This window comes from Prorops nasuta, unplaced genomic scaffold (assembly GCF_024137725.1).
Source record: "Prorops nasuta isolate Cenicafe-Biocafe unplaced genomic scaffold, Cenicafe_Pnas_1.2 PNAS00022, whole genome shotgun sequence".
In the NCBI taxonomy this organism is placed as follows: Eukaryota; Metazoa; Arthropoda; class Insecta; order Hymenoptera; family Bethylidae; genus Prorops; species Prorops nasuta.
Genome location: NW_027116819.1, coordinates 1,479,191 through 1,495,332, shown reverse-complemented (window position 1 = coordinate 1,495,332; position 16,142 = coordinate 1,479,191). Strand labels below are relative to the sequence as shown.

General features: G+C 32.4%; 3 protein-coding genes across 3 annotated transcripts; 2 read left to right on the top strand and 1 right to left on the bottom strand.

Moving 5' to 3' along the window:
- Nucleotides 1–587: 587 nt before the first annotated feature.
- On the top strand, nucleotides 588–2,678 carry LOC136781453 (zinc finger MYM-type protein 6-like). Its single transcript, XM_066740361.1, has one exon. The coding sequence runs from the start codon at nucleotides 588–590 to the stop codon at nucleotides 2,676–2,678; it is 2,091 nt and encodes a 696-aa protein (XP_066596458.1).
- A 2,638-nt stretch (nucleotides 2,679–5,316) lies between these two features.
- LOC136781452 (uncharacterized) lies at nucleotides 5,317–9,242 on the bottom strand. Its single transcript, XM_066740360.1, has 4 exons — nucleotides 9,188–9,242; nucleotides 8,337–9,018; nucleotides 6,432–8,286; nucleotides 5,317–6,321 (listed from the first exon to the last, which is right to left on the bottom strand). The coding sequence occupies exons 1-4, from the start codon at nucleotides 9,240–9,242 to the stop codon at nucleotides 5,317–5,319; spliced, it is 3,597 nt and encodes a 1,198-aa protein (XP_066596457.1).
- A 4,934-nt stretch (nucleotides 9,243–14,176) lies between these two features.
- LOC136781451 (uncharacterized) lies at nucleotides 14,177–15,919 on the top strand. Its single transcript, XM_066740358.1, has 4 exons — nucleotides 14,177–14,387; nucleotides 14,469–14,607; nucleotides 14,686–15,595; nucleotides 15,665–15,919. Exons 1-4 carry the CDS (start codon nucleotides 14,177–14,179, stop codon nucleotides 15,917–15,919), a joined length of 1,515 nt encoding a protein of 504 aa, XP_066596455.1.
- Nucleotides 15,920–16,142: the final 223 nt, after the last annotated feature.

The following is a 16,142-nucleotide window of genomic DNA, read 5'->3' as shown; positions in this document are numbered from 1 at the left end:
TGTAACACTCAAACGAATATATTATTATAAATTGTTTTTAAGTATTAAAATTTGTCATTAAATCTGAATATTTAGGACAAAATGAAGTTAGAGTACTTACGCTTCAAACTGACGGGCCAGCTGATCCATTGGAAATGAGACGTCTACTTCAACCAGACCTCACACGGGCTGTCAATATTTGTTTACTTTCGCACCAAATTGATACCGGTAAAGGCTAACGCTTAAGGCTTAAGGAGGATGATCCAGTTATATGTATTATGTATCTCTTATTAGAAAATACAAACAATAACATGATTCTCCAGCTAATGTATATATTCATCGTTCAGTCGGTTTCAATCGTCTACATTGAACGACTTAAAATAATAACGCGAATAAAGATTACACAAATATTGAGTAATTAAGTGAGCGTGTTGTGCCTTTCAAAAATTATTAATTTTTGAAAAGATATTTATAATAATTACTAGGTTCATTCAAGTGTTTTACCTTTGGTGACTAGTGATTTTTATTAAAGAAACGATAAAGGATTACCTGTAGAGGAATACATTAATATTGTGAGTACAATATATTAATAATAATATAAATAGAAAATGGAAGAAAAGGGGAAATCATTAATCTCCAGACGGAAGCGTTTTCAACCTCAATGGTTTGATGAAAACCCTTCTTGGAAGATTTGGCTACGGAGCGTCCCCAACGACAATTATAAATTTTTTTGCGTTGCTTGCAAAAAATATTATGAATCCGGTAAAGCAAAAGTCATTCAGCATGCTAATTCCGAGATTCATAAAGTAAAAATAAAAGAATTAGATATTGTAGAAGACGAGGAAATGACATATCCTGGTACTTCTAAAGAAGGTCACCTTGATTTCAATGATAAAGTTAAAGTCGCTGAAATCAAGCTAGCAACTTTCTTCGTGGAACATAATATTCCATTTACGTACAGTGCAGAGTTGTTGACAATCTTCAAAGAAATTGGTAAGGAACCGGATGTTCTGCAATCAATGTCTTTGGGGAAAACAAAACTAAGAAATATTATTACTAATGTCTTATGTCCTTATGAAACTGCACGGATAACTAATAAGTTACAAAATCATAAGTTTTCCGTATTTGAGGATGAAACTTCAGACATTAGTAATGAGAAAAAAATGACACTACTTACGCGATACGTGGACAGTAAATCATTACGCGTGGAAGTAAATTTACTTCAATTAATAAACTTAGATGCAAGCGACTGTTCAGCAGATAAACTGTTTAAAGCATTTAGTAGTGAACTTATAAAAAAAGAAATACCAATATCACAGATAATTGGATTAAGCTGTGATAATGCATCGGTAATGGTTGTAAAGAACGATTCTTTCCAAACTAGACTTTTAAAGAATTGTCCACGATTTGTAACAATGCCATGCATTAGTCACTCCTCTGCACTAGTAGCTTCTAATGCATGTAAAACGTTGCCAGTAGAATGCGGAAACTTTATAAAAAAGATAGTCACTTTTATAAATGGAAGTCCTAAAAGGACAGCTATTTTTAAAGATTTTCAGCAGTCTTTTGAGAAAGAGACTAAAAATTTATTAAAATATGCAGAAACGCGTTGGCTCTCTCGTCATACATGCATAGAACGGATTTTAGAACAATGGAACATTATTCATACTTTTTTATTAGAACAAATGTCAGAAAATAAAAGTCAAGCAGAAGAAATGCTTTTATCAATGAATAATCCAGAAACAAAGGCTTACTTATATTTTCTGGAAAATGTATTGAAAAAATTTAATTCTTTTAATGCATTTTTTCAAGCAAGCGAAACTAGAATTCATGTACTGCATAAATTGTGCATGAAATTCTTAATGTTTTTGTTACAAAAATTTATCAAGCCTGCTTTATTAAAAGATGAAATCTTAATTCCTTATTTACGGAATATTGATTTTGGAAGAACTGATAACCAGCTTCCCCTTCAGTCAATAGATATCGGCCCTGATTGTGCTGAATATTTAGAAGATGGATTGATTGAAGAAAAATTGAACGAAGAACAAATTCAATTAATTCGTCAAAACTGTTTATCTTTCTTGATAAAAGCCAGTCAAGAGGTTCGTAATCGTTTTCCAATATTTGATAAATTTTTGGAAAATCTAAATATATTTCAAATGGAAAAAGCATTGTTTGATGAGGATCGAGAAACCAGTAGTATAAAATTACTGGAAATTTGCCGTCGTTTAGGATATTTTGATGAACATTCAATCAAAATTGAATGGACATCTCTGTATTCTAATGAAACATATGATGTAAAGACATACTGGTCGAAATTATCATTCGATAATATGTGGCAAGCAATATGTTCAGCAAAAAATAGCAATAAAGAGCTGAGATATCCACAATTACGAGCATTACTAAATTTAGTAAGATCTCTTCCTCATTCAAACGCGGAAGCAGAAAGATGTTTTTCTATCATACCTGATAGTAAAACAAGAAAAAGAAATAAACTTTCACATGAAACATTGAATGCAATTTGCGTAGTAAAATACGCACTTCGATCCAAAGAAGAAACATCACTATCAATGACTGTAACCAAACAGCACTTAGAATTAATGAAAAATTCATTATATTCTTCAAAACTTGTTACAGCTAAAAGTAACTTAAATCTGCATGCATATGAAGATAGTGATGATGATACCGAAGTAGAATAAAATGTGAAAGGAAAGTCTGCACTTAGCGACTACTTTGCAAAGCTTCAACAAATTATTTCAGTCTGCATTTAGCGACTACTTTGCAAAGCTTCAACAAATTATTTCAGTCTGCATTGAGCGACTACTTTGCAAAGCAATAATAAATAATTTCAGTCTGCATTTAGCGACTACTTTGCAAAGCTTCAACAAATTATTTCAGTCTGCATTGAGCGACTACTTTGCAAAGCAATAATAAATAATTTCAGTCTGCATTGAGCGACTACTTTGCAAAGCAATACGAATAAAATCATTACAATTGTAAGGAGTAATGAAAGGAGGATTGTTTAGTGGGTAGTGTTTAGACCTTAAAGAACCAGGGAGCTTGAACCAACTTTGAAATAATCGGAGCAATGGTAATTCCTGGGGGTCATGAGTCCCACACTACCAACAAGGAGACAATTTTTATAATGATAAGTCTGCTTGATGGTGTGCATAAAGGCATTTTAACCTCTTTAAAAAAAGAAAAAAAAATCCCATCCCAATAAATATTAAAATAAATGTAAAGCAGTTGGTTATTAAATCATTGGATACATATATAAGTATCTTTCGGATACTAAAGCATTTACTCCTTTAACTTTGAAACACAAAGGAGTTAATAAATATCAATACAGATGTAATCAGAAAATGATTGTCCGATAATAACAGTGGATGTTTATGTGTCTGCTAAAATAAATACTTATTATATCCACAGAGCATTAATATATGCATTTATATCTTTAAGAAATATTGTCACTTTCAATTGTGCTATGTTAAAAGTCAAAATAATTTTCTCCTTCCGTATGTGAATATTAGAGAAGAAGGAATCATTTTTCGATCTATTTGACAGATCAGCTGTTTGATTTCGAAGCAATTACTGTGGGTTCAATAGCCTTTGGTTTTTGCGGCATTTAACCGAGTGTTGTGTGTTTATCAGTCTGTCTTCTTCTCGCACTTTAAATAGCGGGCTCTCTCTCTAGCGCACGCTTTAGTTTACCTGTTCGCTGCATAACACAGGCTATCTCTGTTGTACTTACTCAATATGTAAGTTTTATATTCTGATAGCCTTTTAATACAGTATATATGTTATATAAATACTTTGTTTGGCTACATCGTCTCATCTCTGTCAGTCTCTCATGCGCGTTTACTTGTGAAGAACGATAAATCGTTCTTCTATATATGAGCTATTTCAAAATAAATTGATTGCAATAGAAATAATAAATTAAATCCCTAATACAAATCTTGGGTTACTTATTTTTAATTCCACAGCCATCAAAAATATTCTTCGTAATGTTGGAGTCACTTTTTGAAGCTACAGCTGTTAAAGTCATTAATGATTAGAAATATGCAAAAAAAAATTTTATTTCATTAGGAAAAGACATGCGAAATAAATATATGTACGATTATAATTGATATTTTATTCTGTAAATTGAATTTCATAGAGAAAGCTTCCATCGATCTAACAGGCCACTAAGCTTCTTGGTTGACAAGTGCGTCCCGTAGCGCAGATGATAAGGCGCTTGCTTGCTACTTACGCGGACTCGGGTTCGATTCCCGCAGATTCATGCAAACTTTTTTAATTTTTTTTTTTCGTCATGAATTTTTTTTTTTATTACCATTAACCTACTAGATTAAATAATAAATTAAGAAAATAAAATATTTTTAACAATAATACGTTACATATGAGTCTTAAGAAAATTGACCAATGTTACGTAATATCATCGCATTTCCTTATTTATTATAAAATCTAATAAGTTAATGGCTGTTTGTTTATAAATATTTTATCTTTATATTCTCATTTAGCGTGTGGTCAGCTTTTATCATAGCTGGCCGCGAAAAAGACATTTCATAATTTTCTTCGGCTAGCTCGGCTTCTCTCGTTTAGACTCGTTGGCTAAACGAACGAAGGTGGAGCGCGAGAAAGAGAGGTCCGAGAAAAGTATACCTCTCTTTCTCGTACTCGAAATATACCGGAGCTATACGAAGGAGACCGAAACATGCACGTACTGCAGTAATGGTATGCGTGCAACGTTCGAGGAGGCAGAAGTGGCCGAAGTGGGGTGCTTTCACGGATGCTTCAGTAGCTCTACGTGACGCCACGCCAAGAGTTGGGTGATCGAACGAGCTTCGCGAAGCGAAGCGAAGCTCGTTCGATCATAATTATATGAAAGCCTCGTACGAGAAGATTACAATGTAGTATCATCTTGTTCCCGCTAGATGTCGCAATTTTCAGATCCAAAAAACATCAAAGATGAAGCCCTTCTAGATGTTTATGTAGTGTATGCACTACCCGTATACCTACCTATATCCTGAACTTCCTCACTTTCTTTCAGAGTTACAAAAAATTTTGCTATTTTTATTTTTCTAGGGATTTGGGTTTATCCGAGGGTGGGTTGTAATCTTCTCGTACGAGGCTTTCATATAATTATGATCGAACGAGCTTCGCTTCGCGAAGCTCGTTCGATCACCCAATTACATTTCAAGCCTCGTACTTCGAGATTACAATGTAGATTTTAAGAGCTTAGCAAAATTTTGACTTCAATCTTCCTTTATTAATAAAGCTTCATACTACTTGAATACACAAACAAAACAAAAAATATAATATAATTTTTGAATTTAACATTTATGTTAGTATTGAAGCAACAAAACTATTGTCAACTGTTTGAATAGGTCTATTGTAAAATTTTTGAAAAGCTTGGTATCTTTTTGTCCATCCTGCCGATTTTCTAATTAACTCTATATCTACTCCTTTAGAAAAAGCCTTCGACGTTGACGCATGTCTAACTGAATGCGCCTTAAAAACTGACGTATCTACCCCGCAAGCTGTTAATGTTGCCTTGAGCCATCTGCTAAGTGTTTGAGTCGATGCTCCTCTAAATGGCTTCTTATGCGTAATAAACAGACTATCTATGCCTTCTCTTAAACTATTAGTTAAACTTAAATAATGTACTAACGTACCAGCCACATATAACTCTGGCTTATCCGTCAAAAATGGTAAGACTATTAAGGGTTGACTCCTGCCAGGACCCGAGGTTTTTAAAAACCCTGTTACATGTATGGTTACCTCCTTGATACCGATTTTTATATCCCTAACTTTAATTGCGCCTAAAGTCTGAACTCGATGTCCAGTAGCCAGTGCTAGTAACATGAGTGTCTTTTCTGATAACTTCTGTAACATTAAATCTTTTAATGGGAACCATTTCTCTAAAACTTCTAACACTAGAGACACATCCCAAACATATTCGTATTTAGGTTTTTGAGGCCTCAACCTACATACACCCTTCATAAATCTTGAAATTATATTGTTATTGGTTAAGGCACCTCTCGATATAAAAGAGATCATCGCCCGATACATGTTTAGCATTCCATAAGATGCCCCATTTTTAAACTTTTCCGTAAAAAACTTTAAGACTATTTCCGATGATGGTTGAAATGGATTTGTATTGGTTTTATCGCAAAAATGTTTCCATTTAATAAAATTAGCTTCATAACGTTTCTTCGTTCCATCTGCTAGCGAGGCTAACAAAATATTAACCGTGCTTTCCTCAATATTCTCCTTTAGAAAAGCTAGCCTGATACCCTGGCTACAATTAGTGATAGGTTCTGGGCTAACGGATGAGTGACAGATCTGCAAGGAGATAGTAGCATCTCATAATCAGGTCCCAATATCATATATTCTATACTTATGGATAAAAATAGCGGATACCAGGGTTGACCCTGCCAATTTGGTAACACTACAATGCCCTCCGCTTTCTCTTCTATAATTTTCATTAGAGTTCTTAGAACCATGGAAAACGGGGGAAATGCATATAAATACATATCCTTCCAGGACATAGTGAACGCATCTATCGTAAATGCCCCTGGTTCTTGTTGCCACGTAAAATATTTTACACATTTTTTATTAAGTTGGGACGCAAATAGATCTATTTCAGGTTCACCGAACCTCTGTATTATTAGATCAAAATAATATGATGCAAGTTCCCATTCTACATCCATATTGGAAATTCTAGACAATTCATCCGCTGATTTATTTTCCTTGGAAGGAATATAAGATGCTAAAAGCCATGCATCGTTTTCTTCTGCCCATTGCCAGATTTCCCTAGCCAGTTTATTCAAATGTTCAAACTTTACACCTCCTGCTTTGTTTATATACGCTATTGCGGTGGTATTGTCCACCCTTAGTAGAATATTTTTCTTTTTTAATAATGGCGAAAAAGTTTTGAGCGCTTTATAAACTGCCAATAGCTCTAAGAAATTGATATGGTTTTTCAAATCTTCTACTGACCAAAAGCCATGAATTCGTTTATCACCATATAACGCTCCCCAACCTGAAGTAGAAGCATCCGTATAAATTTCACAATCAATACAATCTCTAACAATTGTGTTTTTTACAGAATCAATATTCATTTCAAACCATAATAAATCTCTTCTCGATTGTGTTGATAAGGTCATTGTTGCATCATAATTTCTTCCATTCCTTGCTAATTCCACGTATTTCAAATTTTCTAAACCTCTAATGTAAGTCCAAGCATATCTTATTGCTTGACTAGCCGCTACCAACAAGCCTATTACATGTGATAGATCTCTAATTGAACATACCTCTTTCCTGCTTAAACTCCTAACTGTGTTCTTAATGACATCCTTTTTCTTTTCAGGCAATTGCAACGTCATTTCAATTGAATTCATAATAAATCCTAAAAACTGACATTCTCTTGAGGGAAAAAGTTTACTCTTTTGAAAGTTAATTATAAATCCTAATGATTCCAACAATATAACCGTTTTATGTATATTCTCCTTACATGAGATTTCATCTTGTCCTATACATAATAAATCATCCAAGTAAACCACCGATAGTAAACCTTGAGCCCTAAGCCTAGCAACCACCGGTTTCATTAACTTTGTGAATACAAATGGTGCCGTACATAAACCAAAAGGCAAGCAAGTAAATTCATAAGTAATATTTTTAAATTTAAACCTTAAGTATTTTCTACAGTTTTTATGGACAGGGACCAGAAAGTAAGCATCTTCCAAATCTAAAAGTCCCATATAAAAATTTTTTCTAATTAATCTAATTGCGGTACGAATATCTTCCATTTTAAAATGACTTGTACTTATAAAAGAATTCAGTTTTTTGAGGTTGAGTATAAATCTCCTACCTCCATTTGCCTTTGGTATTACAAAATAGGACGATAAGAATTGGCCTGCTTGAAATTTACACTGTACTACTGCACCTTTTTTTATAAGAGCTTCTATAGCTAAACCAATTTCCCTAGAATCTTGATCTGATCTCTTTGGTTCCATTCTATTTTCAAAACCACTTGGTTTACAATTGAATAAAATTTTGTAACCTCTAATACAGTCTAATACAAATTTATCCAATGTAATTGTTTTCCATGATTCATAGAACCTTTTCAAACGACCCGCTCTTGTACTCACTTCTTTTAAGTTTTCTTGAATTGGTCCTTTTTCACTTGATGATTCACGTTGGGAGACTTCGATTGGAATTTTCCCGTTTTTGCATAATAATGTCGTTGGGTGTAATTCTTGTTCCTCCAGCCCGTTTGACTGTAATTGAATCTTCTCGCAAACGGGCCTTTGAAGTTTAAATTTCCCGATGCTTGCAAGGGTTTCTTATAGATTGACCCTTTCATTTCTTGAGCTAGCTTCTCCATTGACTTGGCATCCTTAATGTCTTCTCTTAGATTCGGACCAAATAACCAGGTACCCGATTTTCTATCTGAAAATAAGGATCTCATGCTTTTGCTTAAACCTGGTGTAATAAAGGATTTCCTGACCTTCGTCAATTCAAATTGGAGGTTAGACATGAGTTTACCTGTGTCTCCTAGTCTCTCAAGTAACTCTATCTTATTTAATTGGTCCTCACTATTAAGGAGTGAAGTTATTGTTGTGCCCAACGACACTAAGGCTGAACCCAACGAATTCTGCTGATCACAGAAATAGTTATCTCTTTTAATGCCTGTTTCGCCTATCAGAGATGTTATCTCCTTATTAAGCTTAGGAGCTTCAAATAAAATCGGCCTTTCATACTTCTTTAGGAGTTCTAGTTTTTCCTCTTTAGGAAGACCTGACTCCAGCCAGAACCACCAACGTTTCTCCAAAGAAGGATGAAACTTCGCTTCTACCTTCCCTGATTTCGTAGAATCTTTTCCTAATAAATTTAAAATGTCTTCGTCCAAGCAATCGAATTCCACTACTTCAGTTTCTGTTATAGGCATAAAATTCTCTGTATGTAATGCAGTGTTTTCATTTTCTTGATTTTCTAGGATACCCTCAGGGTCCAGTATCAAGACTTCTTGCTCTGCATCTACAATTGGTCAAATTAAAACAACCGTATTAATGTAAATACAATATGTTTTAACATAACAGAAATATACGACTGTACTTGTCTAGGTACCCGTCCTAGCACGACAGCGAAAAAAAACGTCTGGATTTGTCAGGGCACTCGTCCCTGCACACCAGCAATTCTTTCTCACCTATTAATAACTCGTCAGGAACAGGTTCCTGAACCTCTTCCTCATGAGCGTTCATCTCCACTCGGAAACTCTTCGAGTTTGAGGGAGTTATGGAAGTTTCTTTCTTTGATTTTTGATTTAGTTTTCTTAATTTCTTTTTTAGCTCGAAATTGTGAAAATATAGTAAATTTCCATATATAGGTTGGTGGTACTAGCTAGGGATTTATGTAACTGGTGGTACTGCTGCTAATTTTTCCGTTTTTCTTCTTCTTCCCGTAGCAGTGGCGCAGTGGAAGCATGCTACTAGAAATAACACAAGTATTTTATAATTATTTTGTTATAAAAGATAATATGTATTAAAAGTGGAATATATAAAGGTGGATTAAACTAAGTATTGGTGTATTTTCTTAACATGGTAGCAGAAAGTGGTTTCGTATCTGAAAAAAATTAAGAAAGCTTGTTTGGAAAATTAACGTTATTCAAAATGGAGGATGATCTGCGGATTCCAATATTTAACGGCAAGGACTATGACTGCTGGAAAAGAAGAATTTTGATAATTCTAAGGCTAAAAAAGTGTGATGAGGTTATTAAAAGAGAAAGAGATGCACAAGTGTCTGAAAATGTATGGTTGGAAAAGGATTTGAAAGCCATGAATTATATATATAATGGCATTTCAAACGATCAACTACAATTTGTGAAGAATGAGGAAACTGCTCGTGGAATTATACAAAAATTTGATGCAATGTACTTGAAGGAATCAACAGCACTGCAAATATGTCTACGAAATAAGCTGGAGAAATTAAAGCTGAAAGATTTTAATGAATCAAGTACCTTTTTTACCGAATTTGAAAAATTAATAAATGAATTAAAAAGTGCTGGAGCAAATATAAACGAAAAAGAAAAGCTAAGCTACATGATCCAAATGCTACCAAGTTCTCTTAGTTATATTGGAGACTTAGTAGATATTTTAAAAGAATCTGAGCAGACCGTAGAATATGTGAAGAATAAAATTATAATGCATGAATTAAAAAACAAAGAAGAAGAATGTAAAAGCAATTCTAATGTATTTAAGGTAGAGAAGAAGCAAAATATAAAATGCTTTAAGTGTGGGAAGTATGGTCATTTTAAGGCCCAGTGCAGATCACGAAACACTACACAAGAAGGAAGAACAGAAAAATCATGGAACTATGGGTTACAACAGCGAGGAGGTGGTCATCAATATCAGCAACATAATCAACAAAGAAGAGGAATAAAACAATGGAATAATAATCGAAATAATGAAAGAAGTCAAGTTTATGGTAGAAGATCGGATCAACAACAGTGGAACAGGAATGAGCAATATGAAGGTCATCAAAGCTATCAACAACAGTCCAATGATAATGGTATGAGTGGATTTAGAGCGGAATTAATAAGTAAATCTATAATAAATAAACCATGCGTAGAGGTAAATAACTGCGAAGGATCAATTGAATGGCTATTGGACAGTGGCTGTTCGGACCATATTGTCAATAATGATAAATATTTTAATGAATGTATTGATCTCAAAGAGTCTGTAAATGTAAAAGTTGGCGATGGTCGTTATTTAAAAGCAACTAAGATAGGTAGTATTATTCATAGTTTTCAAGTTTATGGTCAAATGAAAACGAATAAAATGTCAAATGTGTATTATGTATAAGAGATGGATAAAAACTTGATAAGTTATGGTAAATTAACTAAATACAATAAAATAGTATCTATAGGAGATAAGTCAAAAATATATGATAAAACTGGAGAAATAATAGCAATAGCTTACAAAGAAAACAATATATACCGTATAAAAAGCTTATTATTGAATAGTGAAACAAATGTATCTATTAAAAGTAGTATGACTCTCAAAGAAAAATTACATAGAACATTAGGTCATGTAAATTTTAATTATTTAAGTAAAATGTGTGAGAAGGGCATGCTTGAAGGTTTACCAGTTAAATTAGAAAGTGATTATTACAAGTGTGGCATTTGCATAGAAAATAAAATGTATAAAGTACCTTTCGAAAATAATAGACAAAGAGCAAAAGAAACTCTTGAATTAATACACACTGATCTAAATGGTCCACATAGTACAACAGGAGTAAATGGGGAAAAATACTTTTTAACGTTCATTGATGACTATAGCAAAGTTTCTCAGGTTCATGTTATAAAGTCAAAAAATGAAGTATATGAATGCTTCGTAAATTACGTAAATTTGATTGAAAATAAGATTGGGAAGAAAATTAAAAGAATTAGATGTGACAATGGCACTGAATATATGAATAAGAATATTTATAATTTTATTAGAAATAAAGGTATAGCTTTAGAACCATGTCCGCCTTATGTACATGAATTGAATGGTACTGCTGAAAAATATAATAGAGATATTATGGACATGTCAAGATGTTTACTTGCTGAAGCCAAAATACATGTTAGTTTCTGGCCGGAAATAGTTAAAACGGCAGCATATTTAAAAAATCGTATTATATCAAATTCTGTAGAAAAAGAAAAAACCCCTTTTGAAATTATGTTCGGTACAAAACCAAGTATGAAAAATTTGCATATTTATGGAAGTAGGGTTTTTGTAAAAGTGCCTGAAGAAAAACGAAAGTCTAAATGGGATAAAAAGGCAGACTTAGGAATTTTAATAGGGTATGAGAATGTCGGATATAGAGTTTTAATTGATAAAAAAATTGTAATAGCCAGGAACGTAGATATAATTGAAGATGGCGTCAATTTTATTGATACAAAGCTAGATGATAAACTAAGGAGTAACATGAGGGTTAGGTTAAGTGAATCAGAAAATGAAGATGCAAATCAAAGCGAAGACGAGTATGAAAGTTTAAACGAATCCGTTGATGAACAAACTACAACTGTACCAAAGCGAAAATCCTCCAGGCAGTCAAAGAAGCCAATTAGATTCAATGATGATAATTTTGTCTATAATAATTTAGTATATGTGAATTATGTAAGTGCACAAAATCCAACGTGCTTTAGGGATGCCATTAATAGTGAAGAATCAAAACAGTGGGTAAACGCAATGGATAGAGAAATAGATTGTTTAAATAAAAATAATACGTGGACATATGTAGAAAGACCAATCGAAGAAAAGATATTAGATTTAAAATGGGTATTCACTAAGAAAAATGATAATATATATAAAGCTAGGTTAGTAGTAAGAGGTTATCAACAAAATGATGTTATAGATGACGTTTACTCTCCTGTTGCAAGACTACAAACTTTAAAAATTTTATTAACATTGTGTTGCCAAAAGGATCTATATATAGAGCAAATGGACGTAGTAACAGCCTTCTTAAATGGCTACATAAAATCAAGGGTATATGTAAAACAACCTGAAGGTTATAGTAATTGTACTAACAAAGTATTAAAATTAAATAAAGCTTTGTATGGACTTAGGGAAAGCCCTAGAGCATGGTACGAATGCTTTGATAACTACTTAATGAATTTAGGATTTATAAGAAGTAAGAATGATTGTTGTCTATATATACTAAAAGAAAGAAAAGGGATTAAAGTCTATTTAATATTGTTCGTGGATGATTTGCTCATATGTTGCGATAATAAAGAAAATTTGAAAGCTATAAAAAATCTGTTGAAAGAAAAATTTAAAATGAAAGATTTAGGTGAAGTCAAAACATACTTAGGAATAAATATCCAATACAAGCATGGTACGGGAAACATGTCTATAGATCAAAGTGATTATATTGATTCTTTAGCGAGAAAGTATAACATTATAAATTCAAAATTATACGCTACACCAATGGAACAGAACTTAAAACTAGAACCAGCGAAAGTATTACATGATAAAATTAAATATAGAAATTTAATTGGAGCTCTCTTATACATTAGTTCAGGAACAAGACCTGATATCAGTTTTTGTATTAATTACTTAAGTAGATTTCAGAACTGTTATGATGATACACATTATAAGTATGCGTTAAGAGTCCTAAAATATTTATTTTTAACAAGGCACCTGAAGTTAACAATTAGCAAAAGAATTAGTTCAGAGATATTAGATTGCTACGTAGATGCCGACTGGGCTGGCGATATAAATGATCGGAAATCTACCACTGGTTATATAGTAAGATTGTTTGGAAACACAATATATTGGAAATCAAAAAAACAAAAAAGTGTAACAAAATCGTCCACATCAGCAGAATATGTTGCACTATCTGAATGTGTTAGCGAAATAAAATTAATAAGAGATATTTTGTTAGATTTTAATATCAAGATAAATGTACCTATAAAAATATTTGAGGACAATTCTGGTGCGATTAATATAGGGAAATATGGCAACTTTACAAAAAATTCGAAGTACATTGAAACGCATTTTCATTTTGTAAACGAAAGTTATATAAGAGGAGAGATTGATATTGTAAAGGTTAACTCGGAATATAATATAGCAGATCTCTTTACAAAACCTTTAGGTAGAACTAAGTTTGAAAATTTCCGAAAGATGTTAAATATTGCATAAAATTATGTAAATTTAAGGAGGTGTGTGAAAATATAGTAAATTTCCATATATAGGTTGGTGGTACTAGCTAGGGATTTATGTAACTGGTGGTACTGCTGCTAATTTTTCCGTTTTTCTTCTTCTTCCCGTAGCAGTGGCGCAGTGGAAGCATGCTACTAGAAATAACACAAGTATTTTATAATTATTTTGTTATAAAAGATAATATGTATTAAAAGTGGAATATATAAAGGTGGATTAAACTAAGTATTGGTGTATTTTCTTAACAGAAATAATCTTCTATTAACCTAGTTTCCTCTTCTAAATCTAATGCCGATCTTTTTGACGCAATTTTGCTTCAAACTTAACGATTAAAAAAAAAAACTGCGACCACTCTTCTAGCGCAACAAAATGAAAGTGAGGAAGTTCAGGATATTGGCAATCCAAAGATTCAAGCGGGCGCCTCTAGTGATTAAAATGCAAAGCTTTCTAAATAAGGCACATGAGTATGTAGTCATATAAATGTGATAAAAGCTATGGACAAAAAGAAACGAAATACAAACTACTGCTGTGTCCCGCAATGCTCAAATTATGCTGACACCGCAGGAAGTTTACATTTATTTCCAAAAGACAAAAGAAGAAGATCTCAGTGGGAAACAGCTTTAAAAATGGGCAAGCCGGCAAGTAATACAATGCGGGTTTGTTCCCATCATTTCCTTCCATCAGACTATTTTCCAACCACTGTTAGTAAGTACAAATATATATTTTTTACTAATATTCCAAATACATATTTCACATGCTTAGATAGTTTATTTTATTTTTTTTAAGATACTATAAAACATATGCTTTATCCTACCGCTATTCCTAGTCTGAATCTTCCTGCTAGAAGTCATGAAATTTCTGAGCAGCCTATTAAAAAAGAAGAGAAATTAGCACGTAGTAGAAGGGCAGAGAATAGAGAAAGCAGGTATATATATGTATTTATATAAATTTTTTACTTTCAATTAAAATTTTTTATAAATATATTTCATTTTTTTCAATGCAGGAAAATATCAAATTTAAATTCAGAAAAAGCTAGAGTTGATAAATTAACTGTCTCTGACATGAATATAAATAAAGAAAGCACAAATATTACTTTAGTGAAGCTTAAATCAATTTTAAGCACTGGGGTTCAAGTGAATCTAGCTGATCATAGAGAATGTAGACCTCAAGACAATATTGAACTTGCAGACTTTTTATATGACAATGTTGCAACACAGAAATGTACACAGGTTAATTTTCTTCCAAAATTCACAGAAAGAATTGTTCAACCAGTAAAGTGTTCTAATTTAAGTAATCTTCTTAATAATAAAACGAAGCTCTTCACTTTCACTGGAATTCACTCTATAGAACTTCTAGATACCATTGTCTCTTGTGTTGAAGATTTAATAACTGAAACAACGACAAACAAAATGATATTATTTGTGAAAGATAGAGTAATTTTGACTATGGTTAAAATTAAACAAAATATGGCATTTGCAGGATTAAGTATTCTGTTTGATGTAAATAGTCAAACATGTGCAAACTATTTTAGAAACATGTGTCCTATACTTGCTGAAGTTCTAAAAGTTATGATTCCGTTTCCTGACCAAGAACTTATTAGAAATAATTTACCAATGTCATTTAAAAATTTTAAACATACAAGGATTATTATGGACTGTGCTGAGATCCCTATTGAACAGTCTAAATGTCTAAAATGCAGGGTTTTAACTTACTCTCAATATAAAAAGACCTATACTGTTAAATTTAACATTGGTATAACACCTTCAGGACTCATAACTGAAATTAGTGTACCTTATGGTGGAAGAGCAACGGACAAGCATATCGTAAATGATAGTTCAATCCTTTTTAAAATGGATTGTAAAGATGGTATCATGGTGGATAAAGGTTACAGAATAGAAAATGAATGTATGAATGTGAGTAATTCTAATTATTTACTGATGTTTAATTATTTGTTAAAATTTACTACTGTTTTTATATTCTAGCTGTATTTAGATCTTATCAGGCCACCGTTTTTACAAAAACAGAAACAAATGAGTCAAGAAGACTGTATCCAAAATGCTGAGATTGCGCGAGCAAGAGTTCATGTAGAGCGAGTGATCCAAAGATTAAGACAGTATGAATTTCTGCGCGGACCAATATCATGGACATTGATGCCTTATGTTGAAGATATACTTATAATCGTTTGTAGTTTAACAAACTTAGGTCCTCCTGTGATTAATATTGACAAATTTATGTAATAAGTTGTAATAAAGATATTTTATGAAATAATAAAAAATAGTTATAAGTTATATTTTATTATTATTGTTATGAGATAACATCATTCTTGGCAAAAATTGATCAAAATAAACATTTACCAATACAGAGCAAAGATACAAAGTATATTCCTCATTAAAAGAAACGGTAGTACTTATATAATTTTCACTAACACGAGAATAAATACAATACTCAGTTTTGTCAAGT